The 20255-nt window shown below is 40.1% G+C and overlaps 1 protein-coding gene across 10 annotated transcripts in view; it reads left to right on the plus strand.

The window, feature by feature from the left end:
* MLH3 (mutL homolog 3) overlaps positions 1–17216 on the plus strand; it is a 29385-nt gene extending 12169 nt beyond the window's left edge. For 6 of the 10 annotated variants that reach the window (XM_067730022.1, XM_067730024.1, XM_067730040.1 and 3 more), the window contains 7 exons: positions 4072–4143; positions 5430–5541; positions 6550–6709; positions 13592–13615; positions 13721–13799; positions 15701–15852; positions 16814–17216. In XM_067730022.1, the coding sequence (XP_067586123.1) occupies positions 4072–4143; positions 5430–5541; positions 6550–6709; positions 13592–13615; positions 13721–13799; positions 15701–15852; positions 16814–16936 (722 nt within the window). In that variant the 3' untranslated portion in view covers positions 16937–17216. Of the gene's footprint in view, positions 1–775; positions 3380–4071; positions 4144–5429; positions 5542–6549; positions 6710–13591; positions 13616–13720; positions 13800–15700; positions 15853–16813 lie in introns of those variants that run through there. The other 4 variants (XM_067730027.1, XR_010941709.1, XR_010941710.1 and 1 more) reach the window with 4 other exon arrangements.
* The last annotated feature ends 3039 nt before the right edge of the window (positions 17217–20255 follow it).

Genomic DNA, 20255 nt, shown 5'->3' on the forward strand with positions numbered 1-20255 from the left:
TGAAACAACAGTTTTAAAGTCCATTTAGTTTTGTATACATAGACATGTATATACATGTTAAACTATTAAGAGTGGTTACCTTGGGAGTGCCAATGGAAATGGGCAGAGGGGAAATTTCATCTTTTACTCTTTAAAATATTTTATAGTCTTTGACTTTTTAATAATGTTTTAATGTGTTCCCTTTATAATAATAGAAAGTTTATATGATGAACTCTGATAGATTTATCAAGAGTTACATATAATCTCTTGGTGACCTGCTTTAATAAAACAACAAGAATTTGTAAATAATAACATTAACTCATTCAACAAATATTGATTGAGTGCCTATTGCATGCCAGGAACTGTGCTAGGGATACAATGGTGGGAGAAAATATTCATGCAAGAGAAACAGATAGTTACACAAACAATTAAAATTTTAACTCTAGTGTTATGGAGGAGAGAAACAAGATGCTGTAAGAATCTGTATTGGGAGATTTGATTTAGTAGGGAGGTCAGGGAAGGTTTTGTGGGTAAAGTGAGATCTGAAGTATAAGTTTAGGTAAGGAAAGGAGGGAGGAGTATTCTGGGCAGAGGGAATAATATGCAATTTGTGCTTTCCTCTCCTTCAGTGATAGGAAGCAGGGCAAGCGCTTCCTTGTGTGAGAGCAGGAGACAGGCTAGACAAGTAGGTTGCAGCCAGATCTTAAAGACCAGTTACAAGCTTTGTCTTCCTCCCAACACCAATTGGAAACAATTGAAGGCTTTTTGTTTTCTTTTTTATTGTTTGTTTTCGCAGCGGCACATGTCACATCACATTTGCATTTTGAAAATACTGCTCTGGCTGCAGTGTGGAGCCTGGAGCGCGTGTCGAGATGGAGTCCCAGTAACTGCAGAGAGACTGTTAGGAGATTGTTGCAATATCTAAGAAATGATGGTTAGCTGGGATCAGGGTGACCTAGAGAGAAAGATATTTAGGAGATAAAGTCAGCAGGACTTGGTGATGGATTGGATATGGGGAAGGTATATCAAAGATGACTCCTGGTTTTCTGACCTATGTAACTGAGTGGATGATGTTGCAGGACGACGAGGTTGGAGAAGAAGCAGGCAAGAAGGGTGAAAATCATGAGTTCAGTCTGAAATCCCTTTGAAATGTTCAAGAATGTGTCAGGAATATTACAGGTCTAGGATGCGAGAAGCATTCTGACATGGAGATCTAAATCTGAGCTGTCAGCATAAAGTCAGTCACTGAAGTCATGTGTATAAATTTTATCACCTAGAAGAAGAATGAAGAGTGAGGAGGGGAAGAGAGATTCTGAATCTAGAGTAATTCTGCCATTTAATAGCTGGGTAGAAAAGGGTGAACCAGCAAGAGAGGTTATGAAACAACAGAAATAGGAAGAAAACAAGCAAAGGTTGTGTTGCAAAGGCAAGACTTTGTACTAAGTGCTGCCGAGAGGTTAAGATGAGGACCAAAATTATCTGTTAGGTTTCCAGACAGTGGAGGTCAGGGACTTCAGATGAGAGCTGTTTCAGAGAAGACATAGGACAGGAGAGACTCCAAAATCTGTGACATGGAAGAGGGACTAAGGAGAGTGAGGGTGCAAGGCTTTTTTTTTTAACTGGGAGACTCTCGAGCCATTTACAAGGAATGCTTGATCCTGTCAGGCTCTGGAAAAGGCCTGAGTGGCTGAGTCCTGAGCACCACTCGAGGAGGTGGCTCCCGATAGGTAGACCTGCAGGCGAGAGCTTCTAAAGTTTGAAAGCAGTTCATTCTCTTTGTACTTCAAAATATTCTTTTTTATCTTGTTTACAGTATAAATTTATTTAGTAACTGTCACCATAGATCAAAGGTAAAGTAACCAAAAGTTTTGTCGTAATTATCATAAATATAGAATTAGTGAAGGTCAAATTCTAGTAGTCTTACTACTTCTAGAAAGTGAATAGATTGTTTTCTAAAGTTTTGATTACCTGGAATTCTTTGTTGTTTAATACCAAAATCTCTACTAATGGCACCTGAGACAGGTGTAGCCACCAAATCTCCAGACAGTTAAATTTCTCTTGAGATTCTGGATTGTTACGGTATTGGTTAGCTGCCATCAAGGCGTACTTTTATATAAAGGATTTTTCGAAATCAAAATGTAAGTATTTTTATTGTTGCTCACAAATACCAAAAGCAACCTATTCCTATAATTTAGTTACTTTTATTTTAATATTTGCACATATTTTTAATGCATAAATATACTCTTGTTTTACATTATTGTGAAATTAATGCCATATAATGGCATTTTTTATTGCATGTTTCCACCTATAATAAAATACAGTTGTTCAGTTATGATCCTCTAAAGAATAAGGATTCATTCATTTATTCTGTAAATATTTACTGAGTGCCTATTATGTGCCTAGTGCTATTATACATGCCAGGAATATAACAGACAAAAATCCTTGCCCTGATGAAGATTCTATTCTGTTATTTTGGAATATCAAAAATACAGCTCTGACATGAGTAAATTACCTTCATATATTCTGCTTCATTCAATGAATGGAAAATACCATGAACATTTTGTAGACTATAAATCATTCCTCCAGAGTCAGGTGCAGGATTGATTTCGTAGGGTCTCTGACTCTTGGTGATTCACATTGGCTCAGGTTTTGAGTTTGAGGTTACTCCCTCATAATTTATTATTTATTCCATTGTTCTGCCCAATACAGGATGTTCAGTATTCATCACAACCAGCTGCAACTCCTCCTATCCTCAAAGGAGTTTAAAATTCAACATTTTGGGGCCTGTTCTGTGGTTGAACATGCTGTCAGAAAAATCATAATCTTTTTATTTTTCAAGTCAGTAGCTCTTACGCCATGAATTTGATGGTGTCATACAATTTTTTTAATCTTTAGTAGAAATAGGAAAAACAGGCATTATCTAGTTTGATCAAATTCAAGAGGAGAACTTTTATTTCAGTATAATCAGTAACAATAAACCTCAACCCTTTGGCCAAAAGTAATAAAATTACAAGCTAAAAAGATGTACTAATGTAATAGAGAATCAGTCCTCCTGTCAGTGAGAAAGGGATTTATTTCCCTGTAGGTTTGGCTTTGGGGTCAGGACATTCTGCTTCTCTCTTGCACCTGAGAGTGTAAAGCCTTGCTACTCAAAATCAAGGTCTGTAAATAACATCACCTGGGAGTTTGTTAGACTTGCACAATCTTGTGTCCCACCCCTAACCTACTGAATCAGAATCTGCATCTTAAAAAGATCCCCAGGTGATTTGTCTGCTGTTCAAAGTTTGCAAAGCCTGAGTCTAAAGCTAGGCAAACTGTGGCCTGGGGGCCGGATCCAGCCATAACCTGTTTTTGTACAGCCAGGGAGATAAGAATGGTTTTTACTTTTTTTTTTTTTAATTGACGTGTAGTTAATTTACCGTGTTACATTAGTTTCAGGTATACTACACTTTTAAATAGTAAAAAAAGAGCAAAGGAAGAGTTATATTTTTCGACACATTAAAATTATATGAAATTAATATTTCAGTGTCTGTAAAAAGTTTATTGGAACACAGCTACAATATTCACATGTCTATGACGGCTTTGGTTCAGAATGAATATTTGAGTAGTTGTGACAGAAACCATGTGTCCCAAAAGCCTAAAATATTTACTGTGTGGCATTTCACAGAAAAATCTTGCTGACCTGTGATCTGAAGTGTAGTAGAATGCTTCATGGGTTCTGGGGCAGCTTGCGAATCAAGGTCAGCTGACTATAAAATGTGTGGTTTAATGATCCTTCATTGTATCAAATTTGAATTAATAAAGCAAAATCAGTATTTAAACATTAAGAATGTAGGGCTTTCACCATGTTTTAGAAATGAAATACTAATGAACTAAAGAGTTTTTCATCAGGGATACATTTGTTTTCGTTTTTCCCATAACTTTAACTTTGTAGGAAATAAAAGATACAGTTGTTATTGCTCAGTTTGTATGCTTCTCTTATGCTCACGTTGTTAAATAGTTTGAATTAAGCTTTTTCTCCCTCAACGCAACATGATTATTTTAATCTTGACCTGAGAATTTGAAAGCCGGTGGTGCTTGCTGGTCTTCTAGGTGGAAACCTGCTAGTCTTGGTGGACCAGCATGCTGCCCATGAGCGCATCCGACTGGAGCAGCTGACCATTGGTAAGGATCTGCTGAGGACTAGGAAAGATTCGGGACTCCCCAGCAGAGTTAATGTACCTGAAAGAGTTTTTCTAACTGTGACTGTTGGGAAAAAAGATGAATTGTACGTTTTAAAAAATGAAGCTGAAAAAAAAAAAAAACTGTAAAGAAAAAATGAAGCTGAAGCCTGCAGGTATGGCTTCTTTTATAATTGAAAGAAGGTAGTAGTTCACGTTACTAATTCAAACATGTGGGTCTTAACACATGGTCAAAGGCATATTTGCTGTATCCTTATCATCAACCCTAAAGATTAGGCTACTTTATTACAAACTTTCAGCACAAAGATACGCCCCTCCGCATGCCCGTGTGATCTTGGTTTACCTTCACAGTTCATCAGGCAGAGACTACCAAGCAGCTCAGAAGGCCCAATATATTGTTTTTATTTTAAAATTTAATTTGTTTTTGAATAGGTAGTATAATCCAATAGGCTCAAGTCTGAAAGGTACAAAAGGGAATAAAATAAGGTCTCTTTTCTACCCTTGCCCTTCATCCAACCTAGTTTCTCTCCCCAGAGGCAACCTGTATCACTGATTTGTTATGGATTCTTCCAAAGTCAATATGTGCTTTTTAATCTTTGCTACCCATTTTTCTCATATGAGGCAGTCTGTTCCCCAAGGTGTAAAATACCAGAAAAATCTTTACTCCTGTGGTCAAGTAATAAAAAACCCAAATGTTGTAGAGTTAGTTGAGGACCTAGGGAGGTATTTCATGGACTAGAATGGCAGTGATGTTACTTCCATGTTCACTTTTCCTTATAAAATGAAGACCTAAGAGTTGGGAAAGATACAATAAAAAGTATTAGAAAAACTTTCTTGCTCTAGGCCCTGGACCATTTGAGAATAGTACTGACTGATTCTCTTCAGAGCCTGGGAAATCCTTCTGGAAGAATGAGGGGGCCTTCTTGAGCCACCGGGTTGTGAAGTAAACCCCTTTTATCTCCCCAGTAATCCATATTAGTCAGCCTCTGTTACTGAAACCACATTTGTTGACTATCTACAGGAACATCGCATTGTTCATTTGAATGTAAGATTAAGTCTTATATTTCTTATTTAAGAAAATACTGCTAAAATGAATAAACAAACTAGATATTTACTAGTTTGACTTTAATAATGGAAATTCAAAGCCTAAAACTGAACACTGAACATGCTGCTAAGCATTATAATAATTCCATGACTGTGTCTTCATTTTTATCTGAATCTGGAAGACTTCACTTCCTGCTCTTAACCCATTCATCTTTCTCTCAATAGGTTCCTATGAGAAGCAACAGCCACAAGGCTCTGGTCGAAAAAAATTACTGTCTTCCACTATAAGTCCTCCACTAGAGATAACAGTGACAGAGGAACAAAGGAGACTCTTATCGTTAGTACCACCATGAGGTTGTGATGTTGCTAATGTACATTCTCTGGCCAGGGTATAAGCATAACTATTGTTGCTTATCTCAGTTGAGGCACTGAGACCAAGAGAGGTTACATGACTTGTTCAAGGTCATAACAAGTTTTAAGTGGTGGAGCAGGCACTCAGATGCAGGTCGTCTGACTCCAAATGCTGTTCTTTCCACTATATCACAGCTATTGAGTATAGGATAGAGTTTCCCTGATAATTTTTTCCAGCAGTTGGCTTAGAGTACTCTCACCATTTCTTGGAACGGTCAATATTTATGCTGTGCTGTTTCTGAAAGTGAAGTTACTGCAGTAATTGCTTCCATTCTGCTTTGCCTTGGTACATTCTAGATTCTTAGTTTTTGTTACCATAATCATACTGGGAAGAAAGTAAAACACCAGGCCACAAGGAGGGGGCAAATCATACAATGAGTCACAAGATAGGACATTTTCCTACTTCGGGGTGGCACAAATTATTGGAAATAAAAAAGAGAGAATTGTCTCTAAATTTATTTAAAGTTTGGGAATATGCCACTGCCAATAAATCTTTTTCCCTGGGGTATAATTTATATTAGAGGCAGATCCATTTATTTACATTCCGTTAACTAGGACTTCTCAGTTCCTCCCACTGTTAATTTCTCCCTGCTTTTAATGCTGATTCAAAACATCCTTAACCCTTTTATTTGTGCCAAACTTCTTTAAGTGCCAGCAAGGAGAAGTTAGCAATTCCTCAGTGAAGAATAAAACATTTAGGAACAAGACATAGAAACAAATTGATTCTCTCAACGGAAAAGAGGAAAAAAAAATGAAGGTTACTGTAATTCAAAAAGGAAATTTGATAATAAAATCTAAATAAACAACCATGAGTGTGAGAAAAATATTGTACGTTTTAAAGCTTTTGGCAGCTTTTGAGAAACTATCAGGCATTTGGAACTGATACTGAAATGTGAATGAAGTAATTCTTTTACATTTGAGGTTCTCTCTTTAGGTGTTACCACAAAAATCTGGAAGATCTGGGCCTTGAAATTATATTTCCAGACACTAGTGATTCTCTGGTCCTTGTAGGAAAAGTACCACTCTGTTTTGTGGAAAGAGAAGCCAGTGAACTTCGAAGAGGGAGATCTACTGTGACCAAGAGCATTGTGGAGGTAAGACACAGCTGCAAAAGCCGAGAAAACTGCTGAGTGCTAATAACCTCCTACTTTGTTCAGAAATTCTCTATATTCATCTTTTATTCAACAAGCATTTATGAAATAACCTGCTGGGTGCCAGGTGCCAGAGATTCAAAGATGAATTAGCTCAAGGTGAGGGAGAAGGACATTTAAATAATTATACTATAATGAAATTTGGCCAGCAGAGGTATGTTCAAAAGTGCTATGGAAATACAGAATATTTACTGTGCCCAGGAGGGTGGAGGTCAAGGAAACTATCACAGAAAAGCATTTGTTTTTTTGTTTGTTTGTTTCAGGAAAAGCCTTGTAAAACAGTAGGAGCCTGCCAAGTACAGAAGAGGGGATAAGGTCATTCTAGACAGAATAACAGATATCAGAGACTTGAAGCAGATCCCGTGCTTAGGGAGCTACCAGTACACATGGCTCGAATTAAGATACACACAAGGTAGTGGTGGGCCTAGATGAGGCTAGATAGGTTGTCAAGGCCAACTCATAAAGGGATTTACCATATTCAGCTGAATAGTTTGCGTTTCATCCTGTAGGCAGCCAATGAAGAAGAGCAAAATACACTTTAGCACTGCATTTTAAATACTTTACTGACGTGTTTCGTTTTTTTAAAACAATTTATTTTGTATTTGTTGTCTTTTCTTTCCTCCTTTCCTGTTTTCTATTAGAGTTTTCTTTATTTCTCTTTTTTTCCCCTCTACTGGTTTAGAAGGGGAATTTTAGCTTGCATATATAACACAGTTTAAAGGTAATTTGTTCTTCTGTTCTCTTCATAAACCGTACACAAAACTTACCACCCTTTCTCTTGTACCACTTTTCTCCCATCTTCCATTTTGTTGCCTGTTTTAATTCCACCTTGTCTTTAATTCCCCTGGTAGACCTTAATTTTATAGTAAATGTTTATTTAGCTTAACCAAAATGTTTTCCATTCTTTGTTCACTATTGCTTCTTGCATCCTGTTTATTCTTTGTGTTCATTTTTCTTTTCACTGAAGTAAATCTCTTAAAAGTTCTTTTGTTAAGAGTCCAAGAATAAAATATCTTTGAAAACATCTTTATTCCACCTTCACATTTGCATGATTGTCTAGCTAAAAGTAGAATTCCATTTTCTTATTTATTCCTCAAACATTTCAAAAATATTCTATTACTTCTGACATTCTATTTTTGCTACTGAAGTCCACTGTCAATTTTATTATCATTACTTTGTAGGTAGCCTGATTTTGTCTCTGGTTGCTTTTAAGATTTCTCTGTCTTTGGTGTTCTGCCATTTCCCTATGATATATCTTTGTGTGGATTTATTTTGATTTCCTTCTTGAGATTCATCTTACATATTCAATTTGGAAAATATAGTTATTATCACTTCAAACATTGCTTCTTCCCCCTTCTCTCTCTTGCCTCCTAGAAATGCTATCAGATGTCTACTGGACCTTATCATTCTATTCTCCATGTCTTTTGCCTTCTCTTTCGTATTTCCCATGGTTTTATCTCTCTGTGATGTATTCTGGGAAATTTCCTCATTTATCTTCCAGTAAACTAAGTTCACTCTTCATCTACTGTTTAATTAGGTGTTTAACTTGTCCACTGGGTTGTTTATTTCAATGACTGTTATTTTTTTCCAGAAGTTTTATTTGGCTCTTTCTCAGATCTATCTGTTCGTTTTTCATGGTGTCCTTTTTTATTCATTGTGGTTTCTTAACTCCTTCTTTAGCTCTTTCTGTTTGGAGCACAGGAAAATCCACATCAACTCAGTCTATCATTTTTTCCAGAAATCTGAATTACTTTAGTAATATTTAAAAATAAAAAGTAGAAGATAGATTTAGTGGATAAAGTGTGGGATACATGGATATAGGAAAGATTTGAGGTAGAGAGCAGTTGAGAGGCTAGTGCACTGGTGCAAGTAAGACAGTATGAAGATTTGACTAAGTCAGTAGCAATGGGAATGGAGAGGAGGGACATATTTGAAAGGTAGAATCAAGAGGACCTGGTGAGCAAGAGAATATAAAAGAGATAAAGGAGAGAAGATAAGTAATGATTCTGAGGGTTCTCACTCAGATGACTAGAGGGATGGTGCCGTTGACAGAAAAAGGAAACAGAGGAGGAGAAGTACACCTGACTAGGGAGTTAGATTATGAGCCTTAGTTTAGACACATTGAATGTGCCTTCAAATGGAGATGTCCAGTGGATGGACAGACTTTGAGATCTAGCACTTGGGAAAGAAGTCAGGGCTGTAGTATCTATTTGGGGGTTAACAGTATACAGTTGGCCCTTGAACAACATGGGTTTCAACTGTGCGGGTCCACTTATACTCGAATTTTTTTCAAAAAACACACACTACACTATTACAGGATCTGTGGTTGGTTGAATTCCCAGATGTGGAACCGTGTCTACGGAGGGCTAACTGTAAGGTTATACAAGGATTTTCTACCGCACAGAGGGTTGGTGCCCCTAACTCCTGTGTTGTTCAAGGGTCAATTGTATGTATTTTGATAATATCAGAATCTGGAGAAGGGTCTAACAGACATGCAATTGTTCAGGGAGAATATGAAGAGAAAAAGAGAGCCAAGCATGGAGGCTGTGGAACACCAGCATTCAGGGTGTATATGTTTTGGCAAAGGTCCAGAAAGCTACTGCTGAAAAGAAGAGACTGTAAAGGGTGATTGAAAATATTTGGTCAGAGAAGGAGGAAGAAAACCAGGGAAAAGTAATATTGCCACAGCCAAGGGAAGTTTTAAGCAAGAAGGGAATGGTCAACAGTGGCCGGAGAGTAAAGCCTGAGGAGTTGGATTTGGCTGTCAGGGGACACTGCCTGCCTTGTGGAATCTGTTCCTAGGGGTGGGCAGGGGGTCAGGAGTGAGGGAAGGGAGAAAGGGGAGCTAAGGAGCCCTCTCTTTCCAGGACTTCGGCTACATACCAAAGAGATGGGGGCGACAGCTAAAGGTTAAGGGTGTCAGGAAGTGTGGGGCAGGACACAGGTGGAGGAAAGGTTTTTGTTTCTTTTCAGATGGGAGAGACTTGAGCCTGTTTGTAGTCTAAGTGTGAGAAGACATTTGAGAGGAAGAGGCAGCTAACATGCCAGCTTTGGGATCATCTTGACTTTACCCTTCCCAGAACTGCCCTTTGATCAGACCACCTCTGCTTGGCTTTCAGCAGCGCTCTTTTCTCCCAACAGAGCTTATTTTCTCCAAGGCTCCTCCTCCAAATTGTCTTAAATCCAAGAGATAGGATCTGTTAGAATCTTTTATAGTAATTCAATCCTTAAGTATTTAACGAGAAAATTATAATGAAAACTTTTCCTAAAGTGACTTCAAAGAGTACTGGCAAGAAGTTTACCTCAAACTGAAACAAGGCTTATGGTTTCAGCAAGTCTTGATTATGTTAATTCAGGCTGATCAGGAGAGATTTTGTTGATTCTGAAAGAAGATGGAACAGTTCTGGTATCTTGAAAAGGCGGTAGTTACTTGGATCTAGCAGTTGAAAGATCACGAAGACATCTTTCTGTAAAGTTCTATCCTCTAGCCTAATGAATGAGCCTTTTAAATATTAAATTATCTGGCATTACTGTTCAATTTGAAATCGAACATTTGAAATGTGAAATGAATGGAGAATAAGATCCGTTTCCCCTTCTCCACGCTTACAGACTGATGTTTTACAAGTCCCAGATACATAAGCACAAGAGAGAAGAGCAAAGAAGTTAGGTTTGATCTGTATCCACACTAAACTTTGTTAGTGGGCCAGGTACTATGAGACATCTTTCTATTTAGGTTTGTTTGGGAAAATATGTGGCTTTTAAAAAATACATAGTATCTACCAACTAGCTCTTGGTAACTGTGCTCATTTATAAGTATGGTGGACTAGTCTGTAAATGAGGCAGGGAAGAGAATTTTCTTTTTTGTTTTGAAGTTTTAAACTTTTAAATTCTTTTTATTTTTTTAATTGGAGCATAACTGCTTTACAATGTTGTATTCTGCTGTACAATGAAATGAATCAGCTATATGTATACCTATATGCCCTCCCTCTTGGACCTCCCTCCCACCTCCCTCCCCCAACTAGGCCATCACAGAGCACCAAGCTGAGCTTCCTGTGCTCTATAGCATGTTCCCACTAGCTATCTGTTTTACGCATGGCAGTGTATATATGTCAATCCTAATCCCCCAATTTGTCCCACCCTCCCCTTCCCACCCCCCCATGTCCATATGTCCGTTCTCTACATCTGTGTCTCGATTCCTGCCCTGCAGATAGATTCATCTGTACCATTTTTTTTTCTAGATTCCACATATATGTGTTAATATACAATATTTGTTTTTCTCTTTCTGGATTACTTCACTCTGTATGACAGACTTTAGGTCCATCCACATCTCTACAAATGACCCAATTTCGTTCCTTTCTATGGCTGAGTAATATTCCATTGTATATATATACCACATCTTCCTTATCCATTCATCTGTTGTTGGACATTTCGGTTGTTTCCATGTCCTGGCTACGGTAAATAGTGCTGCAGTGAACTTTGGGGTACATGTGTCTTTTTTTTTTTTTTTAAACATCTTCATTGGAGTATAATAGCTTTACAATGTTGTGTTAGTTTCTGCTGAATAACAAAGTGAATCAGCTATATGTATACATATATCCCCATATCTCCTCCCTCTTGAGCCTCCCTCCCACCCTCCCTATCCCACCCTGCCCATTTTGAATTATGCTTCTCAGGGTATATGCCCAGCAATGGGATTGCTGGGTCATATGGTGATTCTATTTTTAGTTTTTTAAGGAACCTCCATACTGTTCTCTATAGTGGCTGTATCAATTTACATTCTCACCAACAGTGCAAGAGGGTTCCCTTTTCTCCACACCCTCTCCAGAATTTATTGTTTGTAGATTTTTTGATGATGGCCATTCTGACTGGTGTGAAGTGATACCTCATTGTAGTTTTTGTTTGTTTGTTTGTTTGCGGTACGCGGGCCTCTCACTGTTGTGGCCTCTCCCGTTGCGGAGCACAGGCTCCGGACGCGCAGGCTCAGCGGCCATGGCTTACGGGCCCAGCCGCTCCGCGGCATATGGGATCTTCCTGGACCGGGGCACAAACCTGTGTCCCCTTCATTGGCAGGCGGACTCTTAACCACTGCGCCACCAGGGAAGCCCTCATTGTAGTTTTTTAAATTTACTTTTATTTATTAATTTTTGGCTGCGTTGGGTCTTTGTTGCTGCGTGCAGGCCTTCTCTAATTGCAGCGAGCAGGGGATACTCTTCATTGCAGTGCGCAGGCTTCTCATTGCAGTGGCTTCTCTAGTTGTGGAGCACGGGCTCTAGGCATGCAGGCTTCAGTAGTTGTGGCTTGTGGGCTCTAGAGTGCAGGCTCAGTAGTTGTGGCACATTGCTCCATTGTGGGCTTAGTTGCTCCACGGCATGTGGGATCTTCCCGGACCAGGGCTCCAACCCGTGTCCCTTGCATTGGCAGGTGGATTCTTAACCACTGCGTCACTGGACAAGTCCCTCATTGTAGTTTTGATTTGCATTTCTCTAATGATTAGTGATGTTGAGCAGCTTTTCATGTACCTCTTGGCCATCCGTATGTCTTCTTTGGTGACATGTCTATTTAGGTCTTCTGCCCATTTTTGGATTGGGTTGTTTGTTTTTTTGATATTGAGCTCCATGAGCTGTCTGTATATTTTGGAGATTAATCCTTTGTGTGTTGCTTCATTTGCAAATATTTTCTCCCATTCTGAGGGTTGTCTTTTCGTCTTGTTTATGGTTTCCTTTGCTGTACAAAAGCTTTTAAGTTTAATTAGGTCTCATTTGTTTATTTTTGTTTTTATTTTCATTACTCTAGGAGGTGGGTCAAAAGAGATCTTGCTGTGGTTTATATCAAAGAGTGTTTTTCCTAAGTTTTCGGAAGAGAACTTTCTGAGTCTGGTTTAAAAAGAAGTCTATCATGTTGTAATCTTAGGAAGCTAATTTTTTTTTTTTTTGGCCTCACTGTGTGGCTTGTGGGGTCTTAGTTCCCCAACCAGTGATTGAACCCAGGTCCCAGCAGTGAGAGCTCTGAGTCCTAACCACTGGACCACGAGGGTATTCCCAGGGAAGCTAATTTATACATAGCCATTTCTAGGAGTAAAGAAATCCTGTGTTTTCTTATAAAGAAATTATTAAATATGCCATATCTCAAAACAGTTTTTAACCTCCAGAGGGTAAACAAATTAGTAGCACGAAATAGTGTCTGCTTTAAATTTCTTTAGTCCTTTTGTAAATATTAACATCTGCAGGGATGTTACTATTGAAAAGGCTACCCTAGGGACAGAGATATGCAAAGGAGGAGAAATTTCTCAACAAAATGCCTCAGAGAGCAAGCTTTTTGACCTGAAGGGAATTGTCACACACAAAAAAATGCCTGTGGGAACTAAGTGACTACTTATTTTTATGATATTTAAACAAGTGTTATACTGAGTGCATAGTTGTAGTGATGATTGTCGTGTATTTATTCTGTTTATGTGCAGTATTAAACATGTTCTAGCTAAGGTTGTAAATGCAAACAGAGAGCCTCTGAGTGAGAAACCTCCCTGCTATTCAGCTGAGTCATTAGGCTACCAGTTATATAACCTCATGAGTTGATGAGCTATCTGGAGAAAGCTTCAGTAGCTAAATACACTCTCCATTCAGTAAGAGTTCTTTCAGTTGTCTTGGTATTTTGTATTCAAAGTGCCTTACAACAAGTAAATTATTTGCATCTAGGTGCTATATTGCTGGAATTCTTTTCTTCAAGAGGCATATTTTAAAGAAGAAAATTGGAATATTTTGTAAATTATCAAAGAGCTATTATAACATAGCAATCGATTAATGCCTGTTTTCCTTTTTCTCCTCGTAGGAATTTATTCAAGAACAATTGGAGGTAAGCTTTTCTCTTATTTTGGGGTTTCACACAGAGACACCGCACACAGAAAGCTCCATTGTCCCATTTGCTTTTCCATTAATAAAGGATGTGTTTATGCATTAGCTACTCCAGACCACAGGAGGCATCCAAGGGACTTTGCCACTGACTGTCCAGAAGGTGTTGGCATCCCAAGCCTGCCATGGTAAGACTCTCGACACACTAGCTATTGAGTGCCTTTGCGTGCTGCGCGCTGGCAGGGTTCAGCAGTTATGAAAGAAGTAGAAGACACGATTATCACCTGCCTCTTGGAGGGTTCAGTTTGGATCAGGAAACAGTACACTAAAAATTACTTTTACAAAGCAAAATACCACCATATATATTGGACCATAATGCAGACTGACTTATATGAGTGGAGCAGTAACTGCATTTTTGAGTCAAGTTTTGAATGAGCTGTGGGACATGGATTCAGAGGAAGGGAGAGATTACTACAGGGGAGGAAATAGCCTGTGCAGAGATCCAGAGGCAGAAACGAATTAGTTATATGAGGAGCAGCAAAGAATATCAGGAAATTAAGCTGGTGAGGAAGCACAGAAACCTAGAAGGTCACAGCAAAACCTTTAGACTTTATACAGAGGGCAAGAATCATTGCGGGTTCTTGAGTAGCGCAATATGATAAAATACAGAAAACGGTATTGGAGGAACTTACTTTAGGGATCATGACAGCCACAGAATCCCCTGCAACTATCATTTGACCATGGTGGGGTGTCCCCTCCAGACACCCTCCCTCCATTTGATCTCTCCCCATCAACCTTCTCCTCTCTTCACTTCCTGTCTTTTCTGGCTTTGTAACCTCAGTCGCTCATTAGTTTGTCTCCTGTGAATATCACAAACTCCTTCCCCCCTTTATCCTATCTTTACTCCTCATATTACTCCATCCCCAATTTCATCATCTCTGCCTTCAAAGTGTATCTTAAATGTCTCCGATGTGATCGGTTTCTACTGCCGCCTCCCTAGTTCTTGCCACTGTTGAGTCCTCTGACTTAGTCTCCTCACATCTATTCTGGCTCCCCTTCAAGCCATTCTTCCCTCAACACCCAGAGGAATCTTTTTGAAACATTCCTCTGAGCATGTCATTCTTCTACCAAAAGCCTGACAATGACTACCCATTGCTCATAGGATGAACATTTTATTCTTTACCATGGCCTGCAGGCGTCTTCATGGTCCAGCCTCTGCCTGCCTCTCCAGTTTCTTCTCACATCCCTCTCCACCTTGCCCTTCACATTCCAGCCTGCTTCCTTGGTCTTGGTCTTGTGTGCTAAATTCTGCTCTTGCCTTTCTCCTCTGTCTGAAATGCCCTTCTGCTCATTCTTCAATTAGCCATGTTTTTCTTAACCTAAGATCTCAGATTAAATATCATTTTGTCAGGAAAGCCTTCCCTGAGCCTCCTAAACTGGGTTTGGTCTTCCGGTTATATATTCTTCGATATTCTATATTTTATAGTACTTATAATTTAAACTATTGCGTAACTGTTTAATGCTTGTCTCACCTATTAGATTGTAAGCATCATGGGGGTGCAGGGCATCCATCTCATTCACTGCCTGGCACACCTCCAACACAGAGTGTATACTTAATAAATATTTGTTGACTGAGTGAATTAATGTATGCATAAAGGCAGATTCTGACAATATGAGAGTTTAGAGTAAGAAGATTATGCTAGGAATAGAAAAAAGCAGCAAATAAAATGGACACTGTAGGGAAACAATTAGAGATCTTGGTGATAGATTGGCTCTGGATGAAAGATGACCTTGATTTCACAAACCTAAGACGTAGGCAAAAATACTGCTCTTGCCTCTTTGAAAAAACTCTGCAGGCAAAATCCTAACAAGTTAAGGGATGCCTGCTACAGGGATTAGACAGACAGTGACTCCATAAGGAAAAGCTGAGCGCAGGTCTGTCCTGAAGCCAATTTCAAGCAGTATTAAAGTCACATGAAAGCAGCCTCAGAACCACGTTGCTCTTCCCAGATATTTGGCTCTGACCCCAGGGCCAGCACCGGTTTCCCACCGTACACACCATACCCTCTTGTTTCTGTCTTTTGTTTAGGGGCCATTAAGTTTAATGACGACCTGAGCCTAGAGGAGAGCTGTCGCCTTATTGAAGCTCTGTCCTGGTGCCAGCTGCCTTTCCAGTGTGCTCATGGCAGGCCCTCCATGCTGCCATTAGCCGACATTGACCACTTGGAGCAGGACAAACAGGTGGAGCAATGACTAACAGGAGACTAGCTCCTATTAACCAAATGTAATCTGTCTTAATTCTTTCCCAATTATGAGAGTTTTGAAAAATATGCATTGGAAGTTTTCTTGGAAGTCTCACCATTTCATCTTCTAGCTCAAATTCAAAATGGAGTTTAGGCTGAACTATCTCATTATACATATGATGCCTTTGTATTTTATAAGTTTACCACATGTACAGACTGATGTATCCTGAACATTTGTTGCCTACGGGCTCTAGGTTTGATAAGATGCAGAAGTTCTCTCTGGGGCCACAGAAGGTTGGTAGAAACACAGCAAATTCACTGCTGGCAAATGTAGCCGAAACAGCCAGTTGCTTGATAGTACTTACTGGAAATGGTAGCCATCTCCAGGGATCTCTAGAATAACGATTTGAGGACCTTCAGGCAGGAAACCAAGCTTAGGACATTTCACATTATGCTTTGGCCCTGATTGCTCAGCAGTCCAGGAACAATGATGTGGATAATGCAATAAAGGCACCGAGTGGTTTAAACTAAAGAGCATTTTCTGTCCTTGTTATAATCTTAAATGAAACAGAACGTGAGAGCATCATAGGAATGTCTACGTTGCCACTTTCCAAAATCTTTTATTTTGCTTACCTTTCCTGTCAAGGGCTATAAAGTCTTTTATTGCATGGAGTTTTCAGGTACTGATGTTTTCTGACTCATCTAGTACATTTTACTCCATTAAGAACTTTTTGTTTCATATGACAGTGAAAAAAATGAAAAAAGTTTTGTCTCCATTCCCGAACAGATGTGCCTCTAGACTGAGTTTTCAGTCCCATTTATCCTAAGGAAATCTATAATCTTTTCCCAATCCAGAAATTAGAAATCAAAACTGATTTGAGTAGCCATAATTAGGAAATACTTATATGTTCCTTGGCTTTTCATACTGCTAACTGGAGTTATTCTCTTTCTTCCCATAGATTAAACCCAATCTTGCTAAACTTCGCAGAATGGCTCAGGCCTGGCATCTCTTTGGAAAAGCAGAAGGATGTGATACAGGGCAAAGCCTGCAGGCATCTGCGCCTCCTTGTGAGCTGCCATGAGAACAGAATCATTGTCTCTAAAGAACCAAAGGGATGCTGACTGTAGGCCTCTGGGCAGAGACTGTGAGCAGCAGGCACTGGCAAGGTCTTGACTGAATGGGCCCAGGGCACCAATCAGCATCTCCACCTGCCCTGAGCAGATGATCCCTCCAGTTAAGTAGCCAGATGGAATTCAAGCCTAAAGACAGTTCATTCATTGGCATCCGTGGACACTGGAGGTTGCCCTATAATATCTACTTTTTGTAATTTATTTGGGGATAAAATCTAGTGATTAATTGTTTGATTGTCTGGTTGTTTGTGGGATTTTGGGGGGATGGGATGGGGTTTTTTGGTTTTGTTTTGCAATTTTTTTCCAGCCTCATAGTTTGCACTGATGTGATCTACCTGATGCTGAACTCCCAGGGGTCAAGCCTGCCTTCCCTAGACCTCCCACAGCCTGCTCCCACAGCCCCTCCTTCCCCCCCAGCCTCCTCCACTTCCCTCTGCTGCTGCTTTACATTCTGTATCACAGCCTTAAAGAGTTTCTCCATGCTCATTAAAAACGTGCTGGGTAGTCTTCCACCAGGCCTATAGTTGGATTATTTTAAGGAGAAAAACGGCTGACAAAGAGAAGCAAGGACCAGTATGGAATAGAGCAACTATAAAGCACTGCTCCTCGTTCTTTGTTTTATTGCCTCCTTAAAACCCTTCAGCTTTGGAAAGCAATGTGCAGATTCAGTGCAATCCCTGTCAAACTACCACTGGCATTTTTCACAGAACTAGAACAAAAAATTTCACAATTTGTATGGCAACACAAAAGACCCCGAATAGCCAAAGCAATCTTGAGAACGAAAAACGGAGCTGGAGGAATCAGGCTCCTTGACTTCAGACTATACTACAAAGCTACAGTAATCAAGACAGTACGGTACTGGCACAAAAACAGAAATATAGATCAATGGAACAGGATAGAAAGCCCAGAGGTAAACCCGCACACATATGGTCACCTTATCTTTGATAAAGGAGGCAAGAATATACAGTGGAGAAAAGACAGCCTCTTCGATAAGTGGTGCTGGGATAACTGGGCAGGTACATGTAAAAGTATGAGATTAGAACACTCCCTAACACCATACACAAAAATAAGCTCAAAATGGATTAAAGACCTAAATGTAAGGCCAGAAACTATCAAACTCTTAGAGGAAAACAGAGGCAGAACACTCTATGACATAAATCACAGCAAGATCCTTTTTGACCCACCTCCTATAGAAATGGAAATAAAAACAAAAATAAACAAATGGGACCTAATGAAACTTCACAGCTTTTGCACAGCAAAGGAAACCATAAACAAGACCAAAAGACAACCCTCAGAACGGGAGAAAATATTTGCAAATGAAGCAACTGACAAAGGATTAATTTCCAAAATTTACAAGCAGCTCATGCAGCTCAATAACAAAAAAACAAACAACCCAATCCACAAATGGGCAGAAGACCTAAATAGACATTTCTCCAAAGAAGATATACAGATTGCCAACAAACACATGAAAGAATGCTCAACATCATTAATCATTAGAGAAATGAAAATCAAAACTACAATGAGATATCATCTCACACCAGTCAGAATGGCCATCATCAAAAATCTAGAAACAATAAATGCTGGAGAGGGTGTGGAGAAAAGGGAACCCTCTTGCACTGCTGGTGGGAATGTAAATTGATACAGCGACTATGGAGAACAGTATGGAGATTCCTTAAAAAACTACAAATAGAACTACCATACGACCCAGCAATCCCACTACTAGGCATATACCCTGAGCAAACCATAATTCAAAAAGAGTCATGTACCAAAATGTTCACTGCAGCTCTATTTACAATAGCCAGGACATGAAAGCAACCTAAGTGTCCATCAACAGATGAATGGATAAAGAAGATGTGGCACATATATACAATGGAATATTACTCAGCCATAAAAAGAAACGAAATTGAGTTATTTGTAGTGAGGTGGATGGACCTAGAGTCTGTCATACAGAGTGAAGTAAGTCAGAGAAAAACAAATACCGTATGCTAACACATATATATAGAATCTAAGAAAAAAAAAAAAGGTCATGAAGAACCTAGGGGTAAGACGGGAATAAAGACACAGACCTACTAGAGAATGGACTTGAGGACACAGGGAGGGGGAAGGGTAAGCTGTGACAAAGTGAGAGAGTGGCATGGACATACATCCACTACCAAACGTAAAATAGATAGCTAGTGGGAAGCAGCCGCATAGCACAGGGAGATCAGCTAGGTGGTTTGTGACCACCTAGAGGGGTGGGATAGGGAGGGTGGGAGGGAGGGAGACACAAGAGGGAAGAGATCTGAGAACATATGTATATGTATAACTGATTCACTTTGTTATAAAGCAGAAACTAACACACCATTGTAAAGCAATTATACTCCAATAAAGATGTTCAAAACAAAAAAACCCTTCAGGCAGGTGCAAGCCCACAAGGGGCGGTGGCTGGAGCTGGCGCCCCAGGTGGCACGCAGCTCCGGAGCCTCCGCCTGCCCACGTGAGGAGCTGTCAGCTCCAGCCCCGCTCTGTCACAAGCTTGTTGATCATATGAAAATTCTAGAAACAGGTCCCTTGACAAGACATCTAAACATGTTGGGACTGGATTTGTGGGGGCTGTACACATGGTGACGTAATGAAATTCCAGATTCAAGTGGATGAAAAGGGGACGAGCGCCAGGTTTAAGATTTGGCTGTGGCTCCGATTGCCTCCAGCCGGTGAGCCACCCCGTGGGTAAAAGGGAACCGGCAGAGGAAGACTTGACCATCAAAACACGGACATAGGGCTTCCCTGGTGGCGCAGTGGTTGGGAGTCTGCTTGCCAATGCAGGGGACACGGGTTCGAGCCCCGGTCTGGGAAGATCCCACATACCGCGGAGCAACTAGCCCCGTGAGCCATAATTACTGAGCCTGCGCGTCTGGAGCCTGTGCTCCGCAACAAGAGAGGTCCGCGATAGTGAGAGGCCCGCGCACCTCGATGAGGAGTGGCCCCCACTCGCCGCAACTGAAGAAAGCCCTTGTACAGAAACGAAGAGCCAACACAGCCATAAATAAATAAATAAAAATAAATAAATAAAAGGCAAAATTCCTTTAAAAAGAAAAAAAAAAAAAAAGCACGGACATAGGTACTTGCCTGGTGGCGCAGTGGTTGAGAATCCACCTGCCAATGCAGGGGACACGGGTTCAAGCCCGGGTCCAGGAAGATCCCACATGCCGCGGAGCAACTAAGCCCATGCACCACAACTACTGAGCCTGCACTCTAGAGCCAGCGAGCCACAACTACTGAAGCCTGTAC

Source organism: Pseudorca crassidens, chromosome 1, assembly GCF_039906515.1.
Source record: "Pseudorca crassidens isolate mPseCra1 chromosome 1, mPseCra1.hap1, whole genome shotgun sequence".
Lineage (NCBI taxonomy): Eukaryota > Metazoa > Chordata > Mammalia > Artiodactyla > Delphinidae > Pseudorca > Pseudorca crassidens.